The 26,460-nt window shown below is 43.8% G+C and overlaps 1 protein-coding gene across 1 annotated transcript in view; it reads right to left on the bottom strand.

The window, feature by feature from the left end:
• MLXIPL (MLX interacting protein like) overlaps positions 1–26,460 on the bottom strand; it is a 208,290-nt gene that overhangs the window by 83,481 nt on the left and 98,349 nt on the right. The window contains exon 7 of the mRNA XM_056558638.1: positions 21,992–22,072. Coding sequence (XP_056414613.1) covers positions 21,992–22,072 — 81 coding nt within the window. The remainder of the gene's footprint in view (positions 1–21,991; positions 22,073–26,460) is intronic.

Here is a 26,460-nt window from a genome sequence, read left to right as displayed (position 1 = left end):
CGGGCACTATATACACGTTTTAGGGAGCATCTCTACTCGCTCAGGTCGGGAAAAGGCTCACCCAGGTTTATCTCGCATATGGCAGAAAGCCATGGAGGTAGCCCTGATGGTTTGAGGTTTGCTGGCCTTGAGCGAGTAGGCCCCGCCCCCATAGGTGAGGATAGGCATCGGTATCTACTACAGCGAGAAACACTGTGGATACTGAAGTTGAATGCCGTTGGTCCTCTTGGACTGAATGAAAGACATGATTTTTCTCCTTTCTTGTGAATATTGTTCATGCTTTTTCTAAGTGTTTTTAAATATGCACATTATTGTTTTATTTATTTTTTTGCCTCACTGTTTTGTATAATGTACTGTGGGACGATGTGTATATAAGAGACTTACCTGCTTAGAGGAGGCGTACACCTGCAGCCGGAAGAAGCGTCGGTGTGACGCGAAACTAGTTGATGTTCATTGGTGTGCCCCCGCGTCTGACCATGGCTACGGTCTTTGTCCTCCCCGCTGTATGTTCTTCTGCTTCCTGTTTTACCGCTACTTGGAATAAAGAATCGTTCCTGTCTGCACAAGTCATCTGGGGTGAGTGCTGCTTTATTACACTTCTCTTCCCCATCTAGATCCATAGGTGGGCTTGTTCTTTGCGTGACCAACTGTACTTTTGTAATGACAAGTTTCATTTTACCATAAGATGTACCATGAAACCAAAAAATTTATATGTGCGGGCGGAAATAGCAGTTTTGCAAATTTTGGGGGGTTTTGTTTTTATGCAGTGCACTTTATGGTAAAAATGATACATTATATTTATTCTATAAGTCAATGTGATAAAAAAAAATACCCAATTTATATAGTTTTTCTATAATTGTACTACTTTAACAAAAATGCATACTTTTTTAAACAAAATTTATAGGCATAAAACTGTCCTTTTCTGACTCATATAACTTTTTTATTTTTCCGCATAGGGGGCTTTATGAGGGTAAATTTTTTTGTGCCGTGATCTGTAGCTTTTATCAGTACAATTTTTGCTTTGATGGGACTTTTTGATCACTTTTTATAATTTTTTTTGATATATGATGTGTTACACCGTTTACCGTGTGGAATCATAATATTTGAATAATTTGAACATTTATGCACGTGGCAATACTAAACGTAATTTTTTTCTAAAATGAGAAAATATGTGTCATTTAATTTTTTATTAGGGGAGGGAGTTTTATATAATATTAGAGACTTTGATATGCAATGATTAGATCACATTAACTGTATAATGCCATGGCATTATACAGTATGATCAGCTATCCACTGATTGGTGATCGGCGGCAGGAGGCAGGTAAGGGAACCCTCCTTCGCCATTTTAGCTCACGGAACCCCCGCGATCACGTTGCGGGGGTTCTGTGAGCCGTCTGAGTTGCCGAAGATTTTTCATTTTCACTTTAGACACTGTGATCGGCATTGATCACGGTGTCTAAAGGGTTAATGATCGGTCTGGCTACTGATAGCAGCCGACACTCACTGTCCTGAAGCGAGCACAACGCCTACAAAGCCGCTTAAGGATTCAGGGTGTAAAGGTACACACTTGGTCCTTAAAGGGGTACTCCAGTGGAAAACTAATTTTTTCAAATCAACTGGTGCCAGAACAGATTTGTAAATGACTTCTATTAAAAAAGCTTAATCCTTCAAGTACTTATCAGTTGCCGTATGCTCAACAGGAAGTTGTATTTTTTTCTGGAGTTCTTTTCAGTCGGAGCACAGTGCTCTCTGCCAACACCTCTGTCCATATCGGGTACTGTCCAGAGTAGGAGAGGTTTGCTATGGGGATTTGCTTGTATTCTGGACAGTTCCTGATATGGACAGAGGTGCCAGCAGAGAGTACTATGGTCAGATCGAAAAGAACTCCAGACAGAAATACAACTTCCTCTGTAGTATACAGCAGCTGATAAGTACTGGACAGTGGCGATAAGTTGACAGCCGAGTCTAAAGGGACATTTAAAGGGGATATCCACCATAAGGTGATTTTAGTACGTACCTGCCAGACAGTAAAGGACATGCTTAGGAAGGATCTGCGCTTGTCTTCAAATGGCTATGTCATGAGATTACCATAACACTGTGGCTAAATTTTTGTGAACTGGCATTTCCTGTTTGACTTTTCTTTTTTTGACTAAAAATCCCACAAGTCCATTTTCCTCCCTCCCACACATCAGCCATCCCACCCATTGAAACATAAATATGCTGCATCCATTCAAAAAGACCTGTGGTTTTCAATCAGGGTGTCTACAGCTGTTGCATTAGTTGCAGATTGATCCCTCTCCCACCAAGCAATCGCTCCACCCATTGAAGTAGACAGGCTCCCTATCATCAGCTGACTAGTGAGTCAGGTCTCGGTCGCATTGCAAGCTGGGAAAAATCTGAGACAACAGTAATTTTGTATGCTGTTAAAAATAAATATTGGGGTGAAAATCACATAAGAATTGTGAGAAAACCGTCACACACAGGTACAGACACTATATTATGAACTACACTAACTTTACAGCCCCTGTAGCATAGTCAAATAAAAAAAAATCCAGGAATACCCCTTTAAACCATCCCTGCAGAGCAATCACGGGGGGGGGGGGGGGTCGATCCGCTGCTGAGGTAGCCGGAGGGCTTACATCTCCTCCTGTGTTGGCTGATGCACTGAGATTGATAAAGTCTGTCAGGACCAGGCTTTATCAATCGAGCGCAGATCACACAGATCAATGTGGTTCTATGAAACCACATTGATCTGTATAAGGAATTTAATGATTCCTCCTAAAAGTCCCCTAAGGGGGCTAAAAGTGTAAAATAAAAAAGTTGAATAAAAAGTAAAAAAAAACACCAATTAACCGCTTCCCTGTTAAAAGTTTAAATCACCCCCCTTTTCCCAAATTCCATATAATTTTTTTTACCATAATAAAAATAAACATATGTGGTATCGCCGCGTGTGTAAATTTCCAAAATATTATTAATTAAACTGCATGGTCAATGGCGTATGCGCCAAAAAATTCCAAAGACCAAAATAGCGTATTTTTGATCACTTTTTATATAATGAAAAAATGAATAAAAAGCGATCAAAAAGTCCGATCAATACAAAAATGGTACCGCTAAAAACTTCAGATCACGGTGCAAAAAAATAGCCCTCATATTGCTCCATACGCAGAAAAATAAAAAGTTATAGGGGTCAGAAGATGACAATTTTAAACGTATAATTTTTTGATCATGTAGTTATAATTTTTTCCAGAAGTACGACAAAATCAAACCTACATAAGTAGGGTATCATTTTAATCATATGGACCTACAGAATAAAGGGAAGGTGTTCACTGCATAGAAACAGAAGCCCCCAAAAGTTACAAAATTGTGTTTTTTCTTCAATTTTGTCGCACATTGATTTTTTTTTGTTTTACCGTAGATTTTTGGGTAAAATGACTGATGTCATTACAAAGCAGAATTGGTGGCTCAAAAAATAAGCCATCATATGGATTTTTAAGTGCAAAACTGAAAGGGTTAAGATTTTTAAAAGGTAAGGAGGAAAAAACGAAAGTGCAAAAACGGAAAACGCTCGGCTTTAAGACATCTGGGTTTAAAGGACATCTGCAGCAAAAAAATACTTACCCCCTATCCACAGGATAGGGGATAAGTGTTTGATTGTGGGGGGTCCGACCGCTGGTCGACGGTACGCCCCCTTCATGCCTCTTCCCCATACAGTTCTATGGGAGAGGAAGGGAGGCACAAACGCTGCCTCCCTGCATTTCCCGGAGGAGGAGGTGTGTCGGGCGTTACGTCTCGCTGTGGCTGGCATGCCTCCTGCACGAGAGAGACGCGGCAGAGCTGTGGCCCCGTGCAGGAGATGGCGGGGGGGGGGGGGGGGGTCCCAGCATTCGCACTCCCCAGGATCAAACACTTACGTTGTATTTTGCTGCAGATGTCCTTTAATGACCAAGGCAAATTTTCAAAATCTGACATGTGTCCACTTATTTGGTATTAACTTTGGAACGCTTTTACTTTTAAAAGTGATTCTGATATAGTTATTTCGTAACATATTATACTTTACATTAGTGGTAAATTTGAAGTGATATATTCAGTGGTTTTTGTGAAAACTTAAATTATGCGTAAAAAATGAAAAATTTGCGTTTTTCTAGATTTCACATTTTCTACTCGTATGACAAATAGTCATGCTGCACCAAATTAATAAATAATTAACATCTACAATATGTCTACCTTATGTTCCCATCATTCGATAAACATTCTTCGACTTTGTTAGAAGGTTTATAAGATTAGCAGCAATTATCCAGATTTTCAAGAAAATTTCAAAGTCTGATTTTTCAGGGACCAGTTACGTTCTGAAGTGGAATTGAGGGGCCTGTATGTTAGATACTCAAATAAAGAACCCCATTTTAACAACTGCCCCACTTAAAGTAAGATTTTCCATTTGAATCCATTTTTTCTGTAACACAGAAGGTGTTGAAAGAGAATAGCAACGCTGTGTGAATTTTGGGGCCTCCTTTAAGTTTAGGGTATTTTCCTGGCATGATATAAAGTTGCAGGCCTTGGGGTGCAAAAATATTTTTGGGAGACAAGTTGACGCTTTCATTGGTACTATTTTGGGGTACATGTGACACTCTTATTTTTTTATGAGGTGGTATAAATAAATAAATAAATCAATTCTGCAGTTGTTTTTTATAAATTTTTTTAGGTTGTTCCTCATGGGGTATAAATGACATGTTAACTTTACTCTGCAGGTTGATATGATTATGGTGATAACAAATTGATATACCTTTTTATATTTTAGTGCAATTATAGCATAAAAACAATTTTGCTAAAAAAAAAAAAATCATGTTTGTAAATCACCGTATTCTGTGAGCCATACATTTTTTATTTTTTCACCGATACAATTGTGTGCAGACTCTTTTTTTGTGAGACATGTTGACGTTTTTTTTTTTGGGGGGGGGGGACTATTTCTGGGTGTGTTTTTGGGTGTATAATATATCATTTATTTTATTATTTATTTATTTTTTTCACAATTTTTTTTTAGTTTCTTTCAATTTTGTTTTTTTTTTCAATTTTGTTTTACTTTTTTAACACTTTTATTTTTTTTTTACTATGATACACATAATTCAGTGGAGTAAGCATCTATACTCCACTGAATTATGCCTATGCCTGTCAGTTTTACACTGGCAGGCATAGGATAGCTGATCAGACACTACCATGGCAACCATCGGCGCTCTGATTTCACTTTGCAGAGAGCCGATTGGTACCAGAGGGAGCTCCCTCCCTCTGTAACCCTAATAGATGCTACAGTCACAGAGTCTATAGGGTTAACTCAGGATTGGAGTGCTGTGGGAGGCCTCCTCCAACTGGGCCCCCTTCTCCTCCTATCGCTTAACTGTGTGAAGCAAAAGAGGAGAGGGGGAAGGAGGAGAGCCCTACAATATCCATGCGATTGCTGTCTGTACTGATGGGCCAATAGCAGCGATCGCCGGCCGGGGACCGCTGCGACTGATCCCTGGCCGACTTCAGGGATGCTCGGCTGTGCAGCACAGTCAAGCTCAGTAAACTGTCAAAGCGCCCGGCGGCGCTGAGACAGTTTAAAACTATCAAGTACATGTACGCGGTGATGCGGAATGTCATTCCTAATCACCACGTACATGTACCTGATTCTGCGGGTTCGGGTTAATGTAGGGGAAAAATATTATTGGGTTCTTTATTTTCTATGGCATTCGTTCTTTCTGTTGCAGTTTTTGCAACCTGTTTTTTTACAGGATTTCTAAGTAGTCTGCTTTCCCATTATCATTTATGACATCCTTAAAGTGTACCTGTTGTCAACAAAAACTTTTTATATAATGTAGATAATACCATTATATGTATATTTGTAATATACATTGGTTAAAAAATATGTATATTTTTGTCCCTGCAGCTATTGTCTGTGTGTCTCTGTGAGGAGTCCAAATACAGGAAATGTGGGTGGACAAGCAGGGCTCTGTACACTGAGGACAAGCAGGGCTCTGTGCAATGAGGACAAGCAGGGCTCTGTGCACTGAGGCTCTCTGATATGCTCCCCACTCACACAGCAGGATGACTGACAAGCCAGGAGCCTGCACAGAGCCCTGCTTGTCCTGCCCTTACTTCCTAAATTTAGACTTCTCATAGAGACACACATGCAATTGCTGCAGGGACAGCATTTTTTCACTGAAAAATATACACATTTTTTAACCAATTTATATTACAAATTTACATATAATGGTATTATCTACATTATATAAAAAGTTTTTGTTGATGACCGGTACACTTTAACTGTTTTGGTAATCACATTGGTTTTCTCCTATTTCTAACATGTATATTCCCATAGGGTATGTATCATTTGCAAGATCTATTTAGGATGCTGTTAAAAATGTTGTATTTAGGTTGTCCCAATCTATGTCACTGAGGTCCTCTCTTTGTTGGTAAAAATTGGTTTTCCTGAAGTTTAATGTTTTTGTAGTCCTACTTTTAGACATCTTCATATAGGATACATAAAAATGTATTGCAATCACTATTACCAAGATGACCCCCTACCTCTGTGGTGACCCAGTACAGAATATAGCAACCTGCCTGTCCTGTGTGGCAGATGTTGCCTTCAGTGGTTGTCTTGGGCCCACACTACTCAGGACTAATGCAATGTTATGCCATGGTTAATGTATTGGAATTTTCTATGTACCTGTTGCTTTAAGCATGTTAAAACCTGTTGTTAGGGGAGTGTGCATGAGTAAACCAGGTGATTTTTCAGCCCAATGGGAATCCTCCAAATCTGCCCCATATATATTGTGGTAAGAGTTTAGAGTTCAGTGCAGCTGAGGTACAGTTTGGAGAAAGTCTGGAGAGAGAGTATGAGGTGTTATGAGGAGGCCTCAATCTACAAGTCTAATCAATGCAACCAGGCATCTTCCACAGCATATCCCTTGCGCTCAGGTGAATGTCAAGTCTAGGGGTAAGCACAAAAGTCCCGGGGATTCAAGTCAGTCATTCAAGTCAGTCACACAAGTCAGTCATTCAAGTCACTAAAGTCGGCATTGCCATACATCAAGTCAGTCATATACAGCACAATCAACTACCAGTCCCAGCAGGCCAATAAGCTTCCAAGGTTTACCCTACACCTCCCTTTGTACCAATCTGAGCTGTAACAGATTTTACCATCTATCCTGCCTCAGTAAAGTCAGTTTATCCGTAACCTTGCATCATAATTATTGCCCCGTGCCCAGGAGAAGCTGGCTAAACCTGTGGCGGTGTATAGGTTAACCATGCCCTGGTGTCACGAAAAGGTTAATTTTCACATTACCCTCACCTGACACCACACCTCTACTTCAGATATTATGACTGGCCTATTGGTTAGTATAAGATCCCAAAGAGACCCCCTTTTTGTTGGGTACTGCACTAGTTGGAAAAAGTAATTGTCCTTTATTATTGCCAAAAACCTGCAAGTTTCAGTTTCCCAGTCTATATCATGATAGTTAAAGTCCCCCCTTTTATATAGGTTTTCTGCTGCTTCTATTATACTTGGTGACTTATAACTAACATTAATTTATTGTTCTTACCTCCTCCCCTTATTTACACCCATAAAGACACCACATGATCATTTTCCTCTTTGCACAAAATAGGCCTAAGGCAGGATTTTAGATATAAGCAAACCCCTACCGCTTTCTTACCTGGGTAATTTCTGAACAGATTGTAACAAATTAACTACCCAGTCATAGATCTCAATCAAGCCATGCCAAAAGGGTTAATTTATCCTGAGTTTGGCTGATGCATTCTGTGTTTCTGTGACAACGCTTGGGTCAATCAGAGGACTTAGACGACTGGCAAATTACATCTGGCCTCAGCGTCCATGCCCTTCTCAGGTGGTATATATATGGTGGTATATTTATCGTCAACCAGTCTGTTACTCCTTTCCTGTGTTCTTTTTGTACTAGCTCTTTAATTGCTCCTTGATTGATCTATCCTGTGTATTTTGAGCATTCGTTAAGTGACCCGACTATTATTCTGTTGTCTGTATTTGTACTGCGAGCACTTAATGTTTGAATTTGGCCCATCTGATTACTCCTTTACTATTTGTCTATCACCTGTTTTTTTGTATCTAGTTCTGTGCCTGTTAACCCATTGTGTCCTAACTTGCTTTCCTGATTTCTGTACAGTGTTTGCTTATTGTATTGGACTTTACTATGATTTGCATTGTTGTAAAATAGGGTCAGACACTGTGGTTGGGGCCATCCTATTAAGGAGGTTGGCACACCAAAAGGCAGGGATGGTGGTCTGGGTGAGCTCTGGGCTGCACTTTTCCCTGCCCAACGTGAAATGAAGCATATAGCATTAGTGATGCTTTCATTATTTTTTTCATTTTTTATCAGTTATGACTGTTCTAACCCCTCACACCACTCCATCCCCAGTTTTATAACTTATATCCAGCTCTGTATCTACACTATCTTCCCCGTTTATATTGTAGTCCCCCACCCTTCTGACCATCTTCTCCCCAAGCACAGCTGCATCCTATCCATTGAGGTGAAGCCAATCCCTACTGTAGAGCCTCTATCCCTCCTTCCTACACCAGTTACTGAGCCAACTGTTTACCTTCCTAATCTTCCACTGCCACTCTGGTGAGGCACATGGTACAGGTAATATTTAAGAAAATATTACCATGGAGGTGGTTGCCTTTAGCTTGCTGCCTATCTCCCTGAAATTATTTTTAAAGACACTCCACCTACCTCTTACTTTGTCATTGGCGCCAAATGATGTGTCAAATTCGAGCACCAGGACAACAACAATGTTTGATGATCCTGGTCTCTGTGACAGATGTCTGTCCCCCTAATAATTCAGTCCCCTACTACCAGCACTTGTCTGGCCTGCCCTGCACCCCTCCTCCCAAATACCAATTTCCATGTTCTTCCTGCATTATCTGGTTTCTTCTCTTTAGACCCCCGGCAGCATGCATTTCTGCATTTCTCTTGTTATGTCATTATCTATATCCACAAAGTTCTCCACAGTGCTGCAACGCCATACATATCCACCTTCATCTATGTCTACTATTTTACACATGTTCTTTGTTCCGTTTATGATTTAAAAATAACATCTTCTTTAAAACTCCCATTGCCATGTCAAAGACTTTGCCTGTGCTGCACCAGTCCTCTGGAATGCAATACCCTAAACCCTCAGACTTTATTCAACATCAACAGTTTTAAATGTGCCCTAAAGACAAATCATTTTAAAGCAGGCTATAGATGTTCCCCAAGTGGTCTCCCCTACTATCTTTATGTCCCTGCACTATCATTCGGCAGTGTCCCCTTATGCTTTCACTTTAGATGTTCAGAGATGGGTTTATGACGGGCTCACCCACCTTTTTATGTGATATACCCTATTTATCTAACATGGCTGGACAATTGTATATAGAAAGCATTTGCTGCCATTTGTCTCGTTTCAATTACTCATAGATTGTAAGCTCTCGCTCCTCTTGTTTGCTATAATGGTTACTTTAAGTAAGAATTTTGTTAATACAAAAGGAATGTATTATGTTTTAGCAAAGTTCAGAATGCTAGATGCTAACATGTCTTTTAAAAAATGACCTCTGGCTAACCTTAAAAAAAAAAAAAATGAAATTGCATAATCATTAAATAGAATGCCACTTTTTTTTACAGTTTCATGAATCAGTCAGATGGGTATCAACTTAATTTTAATACTTAAAGAGGTACTCCGGGGAAGTTATGAAAAAAAAAATGCCCCAAAGCCACCACAATACCTGTTTTGTGTCCCCTGTAGTTATGCATGTGGTTTTGGCAGCTCCTTTGGCCCCTGTTGTCTCCTAAATATTCTTTTTCCTTGCTTGCAGCAAAGACTACAACTCCCAGAAGTCAGTGCAGCTCTGTGTAATTGTTGCCAGCCAATTGCTTTCACTATCTGTGTCAGGTGCGGACATATCGCCTGTGCAGCCGGTTCAGCTGCACAGGGGCACAGCGTGTGAGGGGCCCCGCCGCCCTTTCCAGGGCCGGCCCTACCATGGGACCCGGTGGGACTACTGGTCCCAGGTGGCACTTTTCAGGCACTTTGCTGCCCCCCTTTTTTTTGTGCCTAGCAGGTTAATTGTAGGGCCAGCCCTGCCGCTGCACTGCTCACTGTTGAAAAGCGGCCGCGGCGCATAATAGTGCAGCAGGCACTTTACACTTTAGTGAGTCTGCAGCCGGCCAACCCGGGTCTGACGAGGGATGTTGCACAAGTGACGTACCTCTGCAGACCCACGCAGGAGGACGGCAATAACGTCACTCGTCAGGCCGCTGGCAGAGAGAAGCTCTGCGCTGGCCAGGTAAGTGTGTGTGTGTCTGTTTGTGTGTGTCTGTCTGTGTGTTGGGTGGAGGGGCTATGCTACCTAATGTGGGGAAACTGCTACCTAATGTGGAAAATCTATGCTACCTAATGTGGGGAAACTATGCTACCTAATGTGGGGAATCTATGCTACATAATGTGGGGAATCTATGCTACATAATGTGGAAAAACTATGCTACCTAATGTGGGGAATCTATGCTACCTAATGTGGGGAAACTGCTACCTAATGTAGGGAATCTATGCTACCTAATGTGGGGTAACTTTTGCCTACCTAATGCTGCAGATTGATGTGAGTTGCAGTACAATTTTATGGCTTAGTGCTTTTTTTTTCTTCTTTTATATATATTCATTTTTTTTTTTGGGGGGGGGGGGGGCAAATTCTTTGCACTGGAGCCCTCTGCTGTCTGTGTCCGCCCTGATCTGTGTGCATGTTCACACTGCACACACATTGGCCCTGATTTACTGATTTAGTCCAACCGACTTTTTTTCTCAGTTTATGCGTCTAAATTTTTGTCGCACCATCTGTGCGATTAATTCTGCGCCCAAATTTTACACTGTACAACCTACACTTTTGAAAATACTCGGAGTGTTTTTTTATTACAAGAAAATGGGCGTGGTTAACCAAACAATAGGCGTGTTCCAGACAAAAAGCAGAAATTACTCGGAGTACTTCCAAAATCACTCCTGACAAAGCATGAGTTAGGCTCACAGAATAACCGACAGCCAAGAGGATGTGTAAAAACTACCAAAAACTAGTGATTTTGGCAAAGGCACAGCTTAACGTGGTGGGGAGAGCTTAAACTATTTAGTTTTTAGATTTTTAAAATATGTAATGCATTTTAAACTTTAAAATATGCCGTTCATTGTATGTATATATAAGCCCATATACAGTACAGACTAAAAGTTTGGACACAACTTCTCATTCAGAGTTTTCTTTATTTTCATGACTACGAAAATTGTAGACATCAAAACTATGTAGACATCAAAACTATGAATTAACACATGTAGAATTATATACATAACAAAAAAGTGTGAAACAACTGAAAATATGTCATATTCTAGGTTCTTCAAAGTAGCCACCTTTTGCTTTGATTACTGCTTTACACACTTTTGGTATTCTCTTGTTGAGATTCAAGAGGTAGTCACCTGAAATGGTTTTCACTTCACAGGTGTGCTGGTGTGGAGGAGGAGGTGTGATGGTGTGGGGGTGCTTTGCTGGTGACACTGTTGGGGATTTATTCAAAATTTAAGGCATACTGAACCAGCATGGCTACCGCAGCATCTTGCAGCGGCATGCTATTCCATTCGGTTTGCGTTTAGTTGGACCATCATTTATTTTTCAACAGGACAATGACCCCAAACACACCTCCAGGCTGTGTAAGGGCTATTTGACCAAGAAGGAGAGTGATGGGGTGCTGCGCCAGATGACCTGGCCTCCTCAGTCACCGGACCTGAACCCAATCGAGATGGTTTGGGGTGAGCTGGACTGCAGAGTGAAAAAGGGCCAACAAGTGCTAAGCATCTCTGGGAACTCCTTCAAGACTGTTGGAAGACCATTTCAGGTGACTACCTCTGGAAGGTCATCAACAAGAGTGTGCAAAGCAGTAATCAAAGCAAAAGGTGGCTAGAACCTAGATTATGACATATGTTCACACTTTTTTGTTATGTATATAATTCCACATGTGTTAATTCATAGTTTTGATGCCTTTAGTGTGAATCTACAATTTTCATAGTCATGAAAATAAAGAAAACTCTGAATGAGAAGGTGTGTCCAAACTTTTGGTCTGTACTGTATATATTATTTATTTTTTCTTGTGGGGGGTGGGTGTCACGATTCGGCTGGCTGGAGGTGGATCCTCTGTGCCAGAGAGGGATTGGCGTGGACCGTGTTGGTGGACCGGTTCTAAGTTGCTACTGGTATTCACCAGAGCCCGCCGCAAAGCGGGATGGTCTTGCAGCGGCGGTAGCAACCAGGTCGTATCCACCAGCAACGGCTCAACCTCTCTGACTGCTGAAGATAGGCGCGGTAGAGTAGACAAGAGCAAGGTCGGACGTAGCAGAAGGTCAGGGCAGGCAGCAAGGATCGTAGTCAGGGGCAACGGCAGGAGGTCTGGAACACAGGCTAGGAACACACAAGGAAACGCTTTCACTGGCACAATGGCAACAAGATCCGGCGAGGGAGTGCAGGGGAAGTGAGGTATAAGTAGGGAGTGTACAGGTGAACACACTGATTAAGCCTGCTGCGCCAATCAGTGGCGCAGTGGCCCTTTAAATTGCAGAGACCCGGCGCGCGTGCGCCCTAAGGAGCGGGGCCGCGCGCGCCGGGACAAGACAGACGGGGAACGAGTCAGGTACGGGAGCCGGGATGCGCATCGCGAGCGGGCGCCTCCCGCATCGCGAATCGCATCCCGGCTGAGAGAGATATTGCAGCGCACCCGGTCAGCAGGTCTGACCGGGACGCTGCAAATGCGAGGATGCTGAGAGCGCTCCGGGGAGGAGCGGGGACCCGGAGCGCTCGGCGTAACAGTACCCCCCCCCCCCTTGGGTCTCCCCCTCTTCTTGGAGACTGAGAACCTGAGGATAAGACTTTTGTCTAGGATGTTGTCCTCAGGTTCCCAGGATCTCTCTTCTGGGCCACAGCCTTCCCAATCCACCCAAAATTATTTTTTTCCTCTGACCGTCTTGGAGGCCAGAATCTCCTTCACGGAGAAGACGTCAGAAGAACCGGAAACAGGAGTGGGAGAAACAAGTTTGGGAGAGAAGCGGTGGGTGGTTGATGAGTGGTTTAAGGTGAGAGACATGGAAGGCATTGGGAATACGAAAAGAAGGAGGAAGAAGGAGTTTGTAAGAGACAGGGTTAATCTGGCACAAGACTTTGAAAGGACCAAGATAGCGTGGTCCCAGTTTGTAACTGGGGACACGAAAGCGGACCTATTTAGCGGAGAGCCATACCTTGTCTCCGGGAGCAAAAATGGGGGGAGTTCTTCTTTTCTTATCGGCAAATCTTTTCATCCGGGATGAAGCCTGTAAAAGAGAATTTTGGGTCTCTTTCCATATGGTGGAAAGATCACGAGTCACTTCATCCACAGCGGGCAAACCAGAGGGCAAGGGAGTAGGGAGGGGGGGAAGAGGGTGACGGCCGTACACCACGAAAAATGGGGACTTAGCAGAAGATTCGGAGACTCTGAAGTTGTATGAGAATTCGGCCCATGGTAGAAGATCTGCCCAGTCATCCTGGTGGGAGGAAACAAAATGCCGTAAATAGTCACCCAGGACCTGATTAATTCTTTCTACTTGCCCATTGGATTGGGGATGATAAGAAGAAGAGAAGTTTCATTTGATCTTGAGCTGTTTACAGAGGGCCCTCCAGAATTTAGACACGAATTGGACGCCTCTATCCGAGACGATATGCGTGGGCAAACCGTGAAGGCGAAAAATGTGTACAAAAAATTGCTTTGCCAACTGAGGCGCTGAAGGAAGACCAGGAAGAGGAATAAAATGTGCCATCTTGGAAAATCGATCAACGACCACCCAAACAACTGTGTTGCCACGGGATGAGGGCAAGTCTGTAATAAAGTCCATACCAAGCTGTGACCAAGGCTGTTCGGGGACAGGCAGAGGATGAAGGAGGCCAGCAGGCTTCTGGCGAGGAGTCTTATCCCGGGCACAGACAGTACAGGCCCGCAGAAAATCAACAACATCCGTCTCCAGAGTCGGCCACCAATAAAAACGAGAGATGAGTTGCAAGGATTTTTTGATGCCCGCATGGCCTGCGAGGTGGGAGGAGTGTCCCCATTTGAGAATCCCGAGACGCTGGCGTGGAGAAACGAAGGTCTTCCCTGGAGGAGTTTGCCTGATGGAGGCTGGAGAAGTGGAGATCAGACAGTCAGGAGGAATGATGTGTTGCGGGGAGACCTCTACTTCAGAGGCATCAGAAGAACGAGAGAGGGCATCGGCCCTAATGTTCTTGTCAGCAGGGCGAAAATGAATTTCAAAGTTAAAACGGGCAAAGAACAACGACCACCTGGCCTGGCGAGGGTTCAGTCGTTGGGCAGACTGGAGATAGGAGAGATTCTTGTGATCAGTGTATATGATAACTGGAAATTTTGATCGCTCCAGCAGGTGCCTCCATTCCTCAAGCGCCAATTTAATGGCCAGTAGTTCTCGATCCCCGATGGAGTAGTTTCTCTCCGCCGGAGAGAAGGTCCTAGAAAAAAACCCACAAGTAACAGCATGCCCGGAAGAATTTTTTTGTAGAAGGACAGCTCCAGCTCCCACTGAGGAGGCATCTACCTCCAATAGGAAGGGTTTAGATGGGTCAGGTCTGGAGAGCACGGGAGCAGAAGAAAAGGCAGACTTGAGATGTTTAAATGCGTCTTCCGCTTGGGGAGACCAGGACTTGGGATTGGCATTTTTCTTGGTTAAAGCCACGATAGGAGCCACAATAGTGGAAAAGTGTGGAATAAATTGTCTGTAATAATTGGCGAACCCCAAAAAACGTTGGATAGCACGGAGTCCGGAGGGGCGTGGCCAATCTAAGACGGCAGAGAGTTTATCTGGGTCCATTTGTAGTCCCTGGCCAGAGACCAAGTATCCTAGGAAAGGAAGAGATTGACATTCAAAGAGACATTTCTCCATTTTGGCATAAAGTTGATTGTCCCGAAGTCTCTGAAGAACCATGCGGACATGCTGGCGGTGTTCTTCTAAGTTGGCAGAAAAAATCTGAATATCGTCCAGATAAACCACAACACAGGAATATAGGAGATCACGAAAAAGTTCATTAACAAAGTCTTGGAGGACGGCAGGGGCGTTGCACAGGCCAAAGGGCATGACCAGATACTCAAAGTGTCCATCTCTGGTGTTAAATGCAGTCTTCCATTCATCCCCCTCCCTGATGCGGATGAGATTATAAGCACCTCTTAAGTCCAGTTTGGTAAAGATGTGGGCACCTTGTAGGCGATCAAAGAGTTCCGAGATAAGAGGTAAGGGGTAGCGGTTTTTTACCGTGATTTTATTAAGTCCGCGGTAATCAATGCAAAGACGTAGGGAGCCATCTTTTTTGGACACAAAAAAAAATCCAGCTCCGGCAGGAGAGGAGGACTTGCGGATAAACCCCTTTTTTAAATTCTCCTGGATGTACTCTGACATGGCAAGAGTCTCTGGAGCAGACAGAGGATAGATTCTGCCCCGGGGTGGAGTAGTACCCGGGAGGAGGTCAATAGGACAGTCATAAGGCCTGTGAGGAGGTAAAGTCTCAGCTTGCTTTTTGCAAAAAACGTCAGCATAGTCCATATAAGCCTTAGGAAGACCGGATACAGGGGGAACCACAGGGTCACGGCAGGGAGTACTGGGAACCGGTTTAAGACAGTCCTTGTGACAAGAAGTACCCCAGTTCTTGATTTCTCCTGTGGACCAATCAAGGGTTGGGGAATGGCGTTGAAGCCACGGTAATCCAAGAAGAATTTCAGAAGTGCAGTTGGAGAGGACCAAAAATTCAATTTTTTCGTGATGAGGTCCGATGCACATTAGGAGAGGTTCCGTGCGGTAACGCACGGTACAGTCCAATCTTTCATTGTTAACAGAATTGATGTAGAGGGGTCTGGTGAGACTGGTCACCGGGATGTTGAACCTGTTGATGAGAGAGGCCAAAATAAAATTTCCTGCAGATCCGGAATCCAAGAAGGCCATAGCAGAGAAGGAGAAGGTAGAGGAAGATATCCGCACAGGCACAGTAAGGAGTGGAGAAGCAGAGTTGACATCAAGAACTGTCTCACCTTTGTGCGGAGTCAGCGTACGTCTTTCCAGGCGGGGAGGACGGATAGGACAATCCTTCAAGAAGTGTTCGGTACCGGCACAGTACAGGCACAGATTCTCCATGCGGCGTCGTGTCCTCTCTTGAGGTGTCAAGCGAGACCGGTCAACTTGCATAGCCTCCACGGCGGGAGGCACAGGAACGGATTGCAGAGGACCAGAGGAGAGAGGAGCCAGGGAGAGAAACCGCCTCGTGCGAACAAAGTCCATATCCTGGCGGAGCTCCTGAAGCCTTTCGGAAAAACGCATGTCAATGCGGGTGGCAAGATGAATAAGTTCATGCAGGTTAGCAGGAATTTCTCGTGCGGCCAGCACATCTTTAATGTTGCTGGATAGGCCTTTTTTAAAGGTCGCGCAGAGGGCCTCATTATTCCAGGATAATTCGGAGGCAAGAGTACGGAATTGGATGGCGTACTCGCCAACAGAAGAATTACCCTGGACCAGGTTCAGCAGGGCAGTCTCAGCAGAAGAGGCTCGGGCAGGTTCCTCAAAGACACTTCGAATCTCCGTGAAGAAGGAGTGTACAGAGGCAGTGACAGGGTCATTGCGGTCCCAGAGCGGTGTGGCCCATGACAGAGCTTTATCAGACAGAAGGCTGACTACGAAAGCCACCTTAGACCTTTCAGTAGGAAACTGGTCCGACATCATCTCCAAGTGCAGGGAACATTGCGAAAGAAAGCCACGGCAAAACTTAGAGTCCCCATCAAATTTATCCGGGAAGGATAATCGTAGGCCGGAAGCGGCCACTCGCTGCGGAGGAGGTGCAGGAGCTGGCGGAGGAGATTGTTGCTGGAGCTGTGGTAATAGCTGCTGTAGCATCACGGTCAGTTGAGACAGCTGGTGGCCTTGTTGCGCTATCTGTTGCGACTGCTGGGCGACCACCGTGGTGAGGTCGCCGACAACTGGCAGTGGGACTTCAGCGGGATCCATGGCCGGATCTACTGTCACGATTCGGCTGGCTGGAAGTGGATCCTCTGTGCCAGAGAGGGATTGGCGTGGACCGTGTTGGTGGACCGGTTCTAAGTTGCTACTGGTATTCACCAGAGCCCGCCGCAAAGCGGGATGGTCTTGCAGCGGCGGTAGCAACCAGGTCGTATCCACCAGCAACGGCTCAACCTCTCTGACTGCTGAAGATAGGTGCGGTACAAGGGAGTAGACAAGAGCAAGGTCGGACGTAGCAGAAGGTCAGGGCAGGCAGCAAGGATCGTAGTCAGGGGCAACGGCAGGAGGTCTGGAACACAGGCTAGGAACACACAAGGAAACGCTTTCACTGGCACAATGGCAACAAGATCCGGCGAGGGAGTGCAGGGGAAGTGAGGTATAAGTAGGGAGTGCACAGGTGAACACACTGATTAAGCCTGCTGCGCCAATCAGTGGCGCAGTGGCCCTTTAAATTGCAGAGACCCGGCGCGCTCGCGCCCTAAGGAGCGGGGCCGCGCGCCGGGACAAGACAGACGGGGAACGAGTCAGGTACGGGAGCCGGGATGTGCATCGCGAGCGGGCGCCTCCCGCATCGCGAATCGCATCCCGGCTGAGAGAGATATTGCAGCGCACCCGGTCAGCAGGTCTGACCGGGGCGCTGCAAATGCGAGGATGCTGCGAGCGCTCCGGGGAGGAGCGGGGACCTGGAGCGCTCGGCGTAACAGTGGGGTTGGTTTAAACTCCTATATTAGATGGTCTAAGTCCATTACATTTTTTTTGTTCTATTTTGTTGCTTAATTCCCGTAAAAATTTTGTGTTTTACTTGTTTGGTTTGGCACATGCTATTGATTGAGTATGTGCGACATAAAAAAAAACATGCGACAGAAAATGAACCTACACGTGAGACACATTAGTAAATCAGCTCCCAGAAAAAGAGGAGTGAAATCTAAAATCCTCCAGAAAGAACACTCGGATTTTAGTAAATCAGGGCCACTATGTACAGGTCTTTTCTTTCAGACTATCCTTCCTCCAGCAATAAATCATGCTGTGCTCTTAATGGCAGCAGTCAGTGATTAGATCTACACAGGAAAAGAGTAGCACAATCTTCACTGGGCTTCTCTGCCGTGTAGTGAGATCTTCACACAGGGAGGGGAAGGGGAGGTGTGGCTGTGAAACCAGAGCCCTAGACCAGACAGAAATCATCACATGGTGTTGTCTTGAAGGGTGGGGGCTACTCTCAGTGAGAGGTTTACACCAAGACAAGGTGGATCAGATAAGGACGCTTTTCTCTCACGCCCTGCATGTAAGTGACAGCTGAAAGAGGGAAACTGCTCATTTGTATATATGAAAAATCTTTAATAAAAATTACAGTTTAAAAAAGAAAGAAAGAGGGAAACTGCTCTTTATAGCTAATGTCTAGTGGCCCCATCGCCCAAAAAGCCACATATATGCAAAAGTAGTGCTGTTAAAAACTACAGTTCATGCTGCAAAAAATGTACTCTAACACGGCTCTGTAGGTGGAAAAATGAAAAAGTAATAGAGGTCAGAACATGACATTGAGTAAACTTTGTTTTTTCTTTTTCAAGTTCTCTTTTTTTTTCTCTTTTAATTTTTTTTAACCATAAACAAAAGATCTAAGTTTGGCATAATTGGAATTGTACTGACCCATAGAATAATGTTAGCATGCTATATTTACCGTATTGGGAACTCTGAGAAAATGATTGCCCCACAAAATTGCGCTATTCTATATTTTCTTTAATATTGCCCTACATATTTTTTTTTTGCGGATCTGTAATACATTATATAATAAATGAAATACCAAAAGAAAGTACAACTTGTCCTGCAAAAAATAATCCCTAATACAACTTTGTCAGTGTAAAATTTTTTTTTTTTAAATTAGGGTCCTAGAATGTGAGGACGAAAAAAATTGTGAGCCAAAAAAAAAAATTTTTTTTCTGGTGATGAAGAGGTTAATATTTATTTTACTATTGCAGGTACGATGCAAAATTTTACCTTATTGCATCAGCCAAGGTTTTTTTTTATACTCTTGAAATAGAAAAATTGAAGGGGGGGGGGGGTGTCTGGAGAGAGCTATTTCTTCCTCTCCTCAACTACTTCCACTCACACAGCCTCGTGTTCCTCATATCCTCTTTCGTTGGGTGTCATGTAATTTCTTAAAAATGTGCATTTTGAATAAGTGACAAAAATAGAGATGCTACCCTTAACTTCTAATGTGGCTTTTTGCATAAGTAAAATGGTAAGTGAAAATAGCATTGGACTGGGTATAAACATTGTCCTTTTTGGACGCATTGTATTTCCTGCACTTTGCACAGCTAAAAATGCAGTCTATAAACACTCACTGGAAAAATGTGTAATAGTCACAAGTAGAGTATTATTGTTCTGATTATATACGGCTAGATGTCAAATTTTCAAAAACTCCAAACTACCCTGAAGGTAGAGTCACTCAATACTAATAGCCTAGTAATGTGGTGTGGTGGGCATTGTGTGACCCCAGTGGTGGGTCCATTGCCTTAAAGGGGTACTTCGCTGGAAGTTCTGTCAGGAACTGTCCGGAGCAGGAGATATTTGCTGTGGGGATTTGCTCCTACTCTGGACAGTTCCAAAAATGGACAGAGGTGTCAGCAGAGAGCACTGTGGCCAGACAGAAAGGAAATAACAAAAAAGAACTTCCTGTGAAGCATACATTAGCTGATAAGTATTTCAAGGAATAAGATTTTTTAATAGGAATAATTTACAAATCTGTTTAACTTTCTGGCACCAGTTGATTAAAATAAATGTTTTCCAGTGAAGTACCCCTTTAAACGAAATCTGTCATCAGAATCACCCGCACTAAACCTGTTACACAGGCTTGTAGTGCTGGCGATCCTGATTAAAACGCTTCTTACCTGGTTAAAAACAGTTCAGCGGTTCTTCAGATATCTTTATTTTTAGTTTTCTGTTATTCCCTGGCTTGGGACTCAGTGGGAGGTCTTATCATCTGGGACTCGGCCACACGTCATTCTAGTTGGGCGGAGCTGCCGCCCGGCTCATGAATATTCATGAACTTATCCTCGCGGCCCTCCCCACCAGACCTAGAAAAAGGAGTTAGACTACGAGGATAAGTTCATGAATATTCATGAGCCGGGCGGCAGCTCCGCCCAGCTAGAATGACGTGTGGCCGAGTCCCAGATGATAACACCTCCCACTGAGTCCCAAGCCAGAGAATAACAGAAAATTAAAAATATAGATATCTGAAGAACCGTTGAACCGTTTTTAACCAGGTAAGGAGCATTTTAATCAGGATCACCCACACTACAAGCCTGTGCAACAGGTTTAGTGCGGGTGATTCTGATGACAGATTTCCTTTAAGGCTATTGTCTGCTGGTATTATTCTGGCTGGCTTGCCTGCAGAACCTTGGAGGTAAGAGACTTTTGGGATGATTTATCAAAACCTGTGCTGGGGTAAAGCTGACCAGTTGACCATAGCAGCCAGATTACCACTGTTAAGTTCAATTTGTTCTGCTGTTTCTTTAACTCCCATATAGGTGAATGGAACCTACAGGAACAACACAGTGAGCTTTGCTGTTTCCGCACCTCCTAGTCACCTCTATGTAAGTCATGGGAATATCATAACACAGCATTCCAGGCTGTTTCTGTTATTTTGGCCACGTTTAAGTTCAGTTTCTAGCCAGATCTCATCAGGCGGGATGAAGACCTTAGTTCTAGCGATAGGTCTGGACCTGGGTATATGCCAAAATGTCTAAAATAGGATAACCATTGCTGCTGCTAACCCCTTGGTGCTATATACAACAGTACACCTTCAGAGGCCTTATGAAAGACCATGGCTTGATAGGTCGGAGTTGTTTTGGCTGCACCAGAGGGACATACATAATATTAGGCAGTTTGTTAAAGGTGAGCTCCAGTGGAAAACTATTTTTTCAAATGAACTGGTGCTAGAAAGTTAAACAGATTCCTAAACTACTTCTATTAAAAAATCTTAATTCTTCTAGTACTTACCAGCTGCTGTTTGCTCCAGATGAAGTTGTGTAGTTATTTTCAGTCTGACCACAGTGCTCTCTGCTGACACCTCTTTCAATGTCAGGAACTGTCCAGAGCAGGATAGGTTTGCTATGGGGATTTGCTAACACTCAGGGCTGTTCCTGACATGGACAGAGGTGTCACCAGAGAGCACTGTGGTCAGACAGAAGTGAACAACTCAACTTCCTCTGTAGTATACAGTAGCTGATATGTACTGGAAGGATTAAATAATTTACAAATCTTTTTAACTTTCTGGAGCCAGTTGATAAGAAAAAAATGGTTTTCTACCGGACTACCCCTTTAAATGTTATGGCTAACCGATTAGTATGTCTTTAAGAAACCAGTAACTTCTGCAAATTGTACATGCATTTTCAATGGTTATGACATAAATAATGGCCATTTTAAAATGAACTCCAGTTAGTCAGGCCACATGTAGACACAGATATGTGTTTGGATTTCTTGATCTTTCGTGGCATCAGTTTACCACACATTTGCAGCAAATATGAGTGGATTTGTCAGAAACGTCACCTGAAGCATTACAAAGTGCAAATCTGCTGCATTTCCACAATATTTAAAAATGTAAAGGTTTCAATATCTGCAGTGTGTTTTCAAATCCCCTTCCAAATGTATTCAACCATAAACTGCCATGGATTACTGGTGTGATAATCCTCAATAATTCCACCATTTCTGAACATGGACTAATATATATAACATGTCACATTTTAGGTACGCATGTTGCATAGACATTTTTCAAAACATAATAAACATAGCTGAGTTGATTCTGGAGTGCAAAATATATGTTTGGAGAGGAAAAATCAATAATGCAACACCATAACCTGGAAGAAAAAGAAGTAAAAATGCTGTCACACCATACCTGATATGTCCATGAAATCATCTAGACTAGGCTGTAATGTAGCCAGCTCTGGTTGTATCATATCTGCATTCCCAACATAATCTGTAAGACAATTTACAGCTGTATAAATAAAATACAATTAATTTGGATAATCTTCACACCCTTTCACTTTTATCACTTTTTTGTAGCCTTTGCTTAAAAAAAAAATCCCCTAACTAAACTAATATTGTCATAAGTATTTAGACCCTTTACTCGGTATTTACCGTATTTATCGGGGTATACCACGCACCGGCCTATAACACGCACCCTCATTTTACCAAGGATATTTGGGTAAAAAAAGTTTTTTACCCAAATATCCTTGGTAAAATGAGCGTGCGTGTGTGTGCATGCGTATACCCCGATACACTGTTTCTGACCCCGCAGAAGCCCCCAGGAAAGGCAGGGGTCCAGAGCCCTGCTGCCGCAGCTTCTCTCCCCCCGGCTATCGGCGCCGATAGCCAGGGGGAGAGATGGGGCAGCAGCACCCATTGCCTGCGCCGCTGCCCCGTTGCCTCCCCCATCCCCGGTTGTATAATTACCTGTTGCCGGGGTCGGGTCCGCGCTGCTTCTGGCTCCGGTGTGGCATCTCCTGTGTTGTTGCTATGCGCTGCGCAATGACGAGTGACGTCACGTTGAAGACGTCACTCGTCATTGCGTCTCATAGCATAGCAACGACACAGGAGACGCCACACCGGTGCCAGAAGCAGCACGGACCAGACCCCGGCAACAGGTAATTATACAACCGGGGATGGGGGAGGCAACGGGGCAGCGGCGCCGGCAGTCTATGGACCGCAGGACAGGCAGGGGCAGAGAAGCCGGCAGCGACGGCAGGTCTCTGCACCTGCAAAAGCCGCTGCAGTTCATTGATTTAAAGCGCCCGCTTTAAATCATTGAACTGCAGCGGCTTATCGGTGTATAACACGCAGATAGACTTTAGGCAAAAAAATTTTGCCTAAAAATGCGTGTTATACGCCGATAAATACGGTAGTTGAAGCCTCTTTGGCAGTGATTACAACCCCCAGTCTTCTTGAGGATGATGCCACAAGGTTTGCACACTTGGATTTGGGTATTTTCTGTCATTCTTCTCTGAAGATCACCTCAAGCTCTTTCAGCTTGATGACTGTCAGTGGAAGCCATTTTCAGGTCTCTCCAGAGATGTTCGATTGGGTTCAAGTCAGGAATCTGGGCCTTTCATGCTCAATGAAAAGTAGAAAAATGACCTTAACAAAGGTGCCCAGGTATCCAGGGGGAATATATCACGACCAGATGAAGGAAGTGAAATAAAGTTCTAGTTTATTAAATCATTAAAACAAGTAAAAACAATAACGCATTTCGGGGTGTTGCAACCCCTTCTTCAGATTGGTACAGTGCATGCAACAGAGTGAACATGTGGGCTTTTTATATGGTTATCAATAAAGGCGCAAAATGGTGGCAAGATCAGGGGTTAAAGTTACATGATGTGCAACAACAAGTTTGTAAACGTTTTTTCATGAATAGAACATGGTTTCAGCAAAAACAAAGAAAAAAGCAACATTACATATAAACAATAAATCAGTTTGGAGAAGAAGAACAGTAATAATGCAGTAACGTTTCACTGTCAAACTGAACTTCGTCCTGTGCGTGCTGAAAAGGAGGCTTGGTTGCTGTAATAGGAGAAATACATCGCTCAGTGCACTCCACAGAATGTAAACAAACTCCAGGTGTCTCTCCTTGGTAGTGAGGGACATGTTGCCACGGAGTGGTTCATGTGCAGTGCGCAATGTTGGAAGCGCTCAACAGTGAGTGCGGGCGCTCATTAGAAGCGCTCTGAGTTATAAATGATGTGCACAGCATTAAGCAGGAGCTGCTGATATAACACAGCTCCATATGAGCTGACGGGGACGGTATAGTGAAAACCAATGATGGATATAGTGGACCACAATGTACTCTATGTAGAATAGAAACTAAATATATAGTTAGTTGCAGGACAAATACATAGTTGATTACAAACAGGCATGAATAGGGGCATTATTAATGCAGAAAGTAGGAATATATAAATAAATAGGGGGGCATATAGTTTGAATAGATACGTAAAAATATTCTAATAAAGGAATATATATATATATATATATATATATATATAAATAAAATATATATAAAAAGGTATAGAATAATAAAATCTTTTATATAAATATAAGGGGTGTATATAAAAAGAGAGGAACAGAATTCTCTTATATGACTTCAGATTAAAGATTACTTTCAATATACTCGTTAAGGTCTAGAGGAAGCTAAGTGCGCAGTTTGTAAATCCCAAAATTCTCCCGTTGTCTTAAGGTATTGTATCTATGTGGGTTGTCTTTATTAAAGTCAAATCTGGAGAAGAACAGAGACCATCGAGCCTGCCGAGGGTTGAGACGATGGGCAGTCTATAGATAGAGCAAGTTCTTGTGGTCAGAATAAATAGTAAGCGGATGTACAGAGCCCTCCAAGAGATGACGCCATTCTTCTAAGGCCAACTTTATAGCCAATAGCTTGTGATCTCCGACGGTATAATTTGTCTCCGCAGGGGAGAAGGTCTTGGAAAAAAAATGCAGGTTACAGTTCTACCTTCGGAGGAGTTTTGGAAGGTCCTGGCCAGTCCAGTACAGCGGACAACTTGTTAGGATCCATTTGTAGACCTTGACTGGTAACGATATACCCCAGAAATGGAAGACTGTTTTTATTCGAAAGAACATTTCTCATGTTTTGCATAGAGATGATTGTCTTGGAGACACTGTAGAACTTGACAGAGGTGAGAGCGATGAGTCTGGACATAGGGCGAATAGACGAGAATGTCATCCAAATAGACAACGACACAGGAGTACAGGAGGTCCCGAAAAATGTAATTGACAAACTCCTGGAAAACTGCTGGAGTCCGAATGGCATCACAAGATACTCGAAATGTCCGTCACAAGAATTAAACGCAGTCTTCCATTCGTCGCCTTCTCGTATACGAATCAAATTATAGGCCCCACGAAGGTCTAGTTTGGAGAAGATCCTGGCACCCCACAGACGATCAAATAACTCTGAGATTAAAGGAAGTGGGTAGCGGTTCTTTACAGTAGTTTTATTCAAACCTCGGTAGTCGATGCAAGGTCGCAAAGACCCGTCTTTTTTTTCCACGAAGGAAAGTCCGGCTCCGGCAGGGGAAGAGGACTTTCTGGAGATTCTCTTGGATGTAATTGGACATGACCTGAGTTTCAGGGACTGACAAAGGGTAAATTCTTCCCCGAGGAGGTGTGGTGTCTGGCAGTAAGTCGATAGGACAATCGTAGGGACGATGTGGTGGTAAGACTTCAGCTTGTTTTTCACTGAAGACATCTGCAAACATCCTGAAGGAACGAAGGCAAACCGGGCAGAGGAATAGAAGATGGTTCCAACTTAGACAGACATATATGAATACAGTGATTTTTGCAATACGGTCCCCAACGGAGAACTTCTCCAGACTTCCAATCCAGCTGCGGGGCATGGAGTTGCAACCAAGGTAGGCCAAGCAGGAGAAATGTACAATGAGGAAGTACATAAAAGGACAAGTTCTCCTTATGCAAGACTCCGACCTGCATAGATAAGGGTTCTGTGTGATACAGCACAGTACAGTCTAGTCTTTCTCAATTGACCATAGAGATGTACAAGGGCTTTAACAGGCTAGACACTGGCAGATTATACCTATGTACTAGGGAGGCATCAATAAAGTTTCCAGTGGAACCAGAGTCGAGGAAGGCGAGCACGGAGATAATCTCTTTGGAGGGTAGAAAAAGCTGGACTGTTAAATTCAAACATGGAGAGGTGGTATTCACACCTAGGGAGGCCTCTCCCACAAACCATAGGTGTGAGCGTTTCCCTGTGATTGAGGACGCAGAGGACATTCTCTGAGGAAATTATCTGCACTGGCGCAGTATAGGCAAAGATTCTCAGTTCGCCGGCGAGTTCTTTCCTGCAGGGTCAGGCGAGACCGATCCACCTGCATAGCCTCCAATGCGGGAGGCAACATGGAAGGTGGCGGTGGTTGCTGGAAGGCAGGAGCCAGACGAGGAAAGCACCGAGGTCATGCAGACTCCCTTTCTTGGCGTAGTTCCTCACGTCGCTCAGAGAAACAGATATCAATCTGGGATGCCAACTGTATGAGTTCATTCAGGCTAGATGGCAATTCCCGGGCAGCGAGGACATCCTTGATATGACTAGAAAGTCCTCTCTTGAAGTTGGCACAAAGAGCTTCATTGTTTCATGATAAACGGTACGAAAATGGATGGCATACTCGCCCACAGTGGAGTTACCCTGAGAAAGACTCAGCAATGTCGTCTCAGCGGAAGAAGCTTGAGCTGGTTCTTCAAAGACTCCCTGAAGTTCTGCCAGAAAAGCCTGGAGATTGGTTGTGAGAGCATCACTGCGATCTCAAAGCAGGGCTGCCCTCGCGAAGGCCCTCTCAGTTAAGA

The sequence above is a fragment of the Hyla sarda genome, chromosome 2, assembly GCF_029499605.1.
Source record: "Hyla sarda isolate aHylSar1 chromosome 2, aHylSar1.hap1, whole genome shotgun sequence".
Lineage (NCBI taxonomy): Eukaryota > Metazoa > Chordata > Amphibia > Anura > Hylidae > Hyla > Hyla sarda.
Note: the sequence above shows the minus strand (reverse complement) of the source record. Positions and strands in the feature narration are given on the sequence as shown.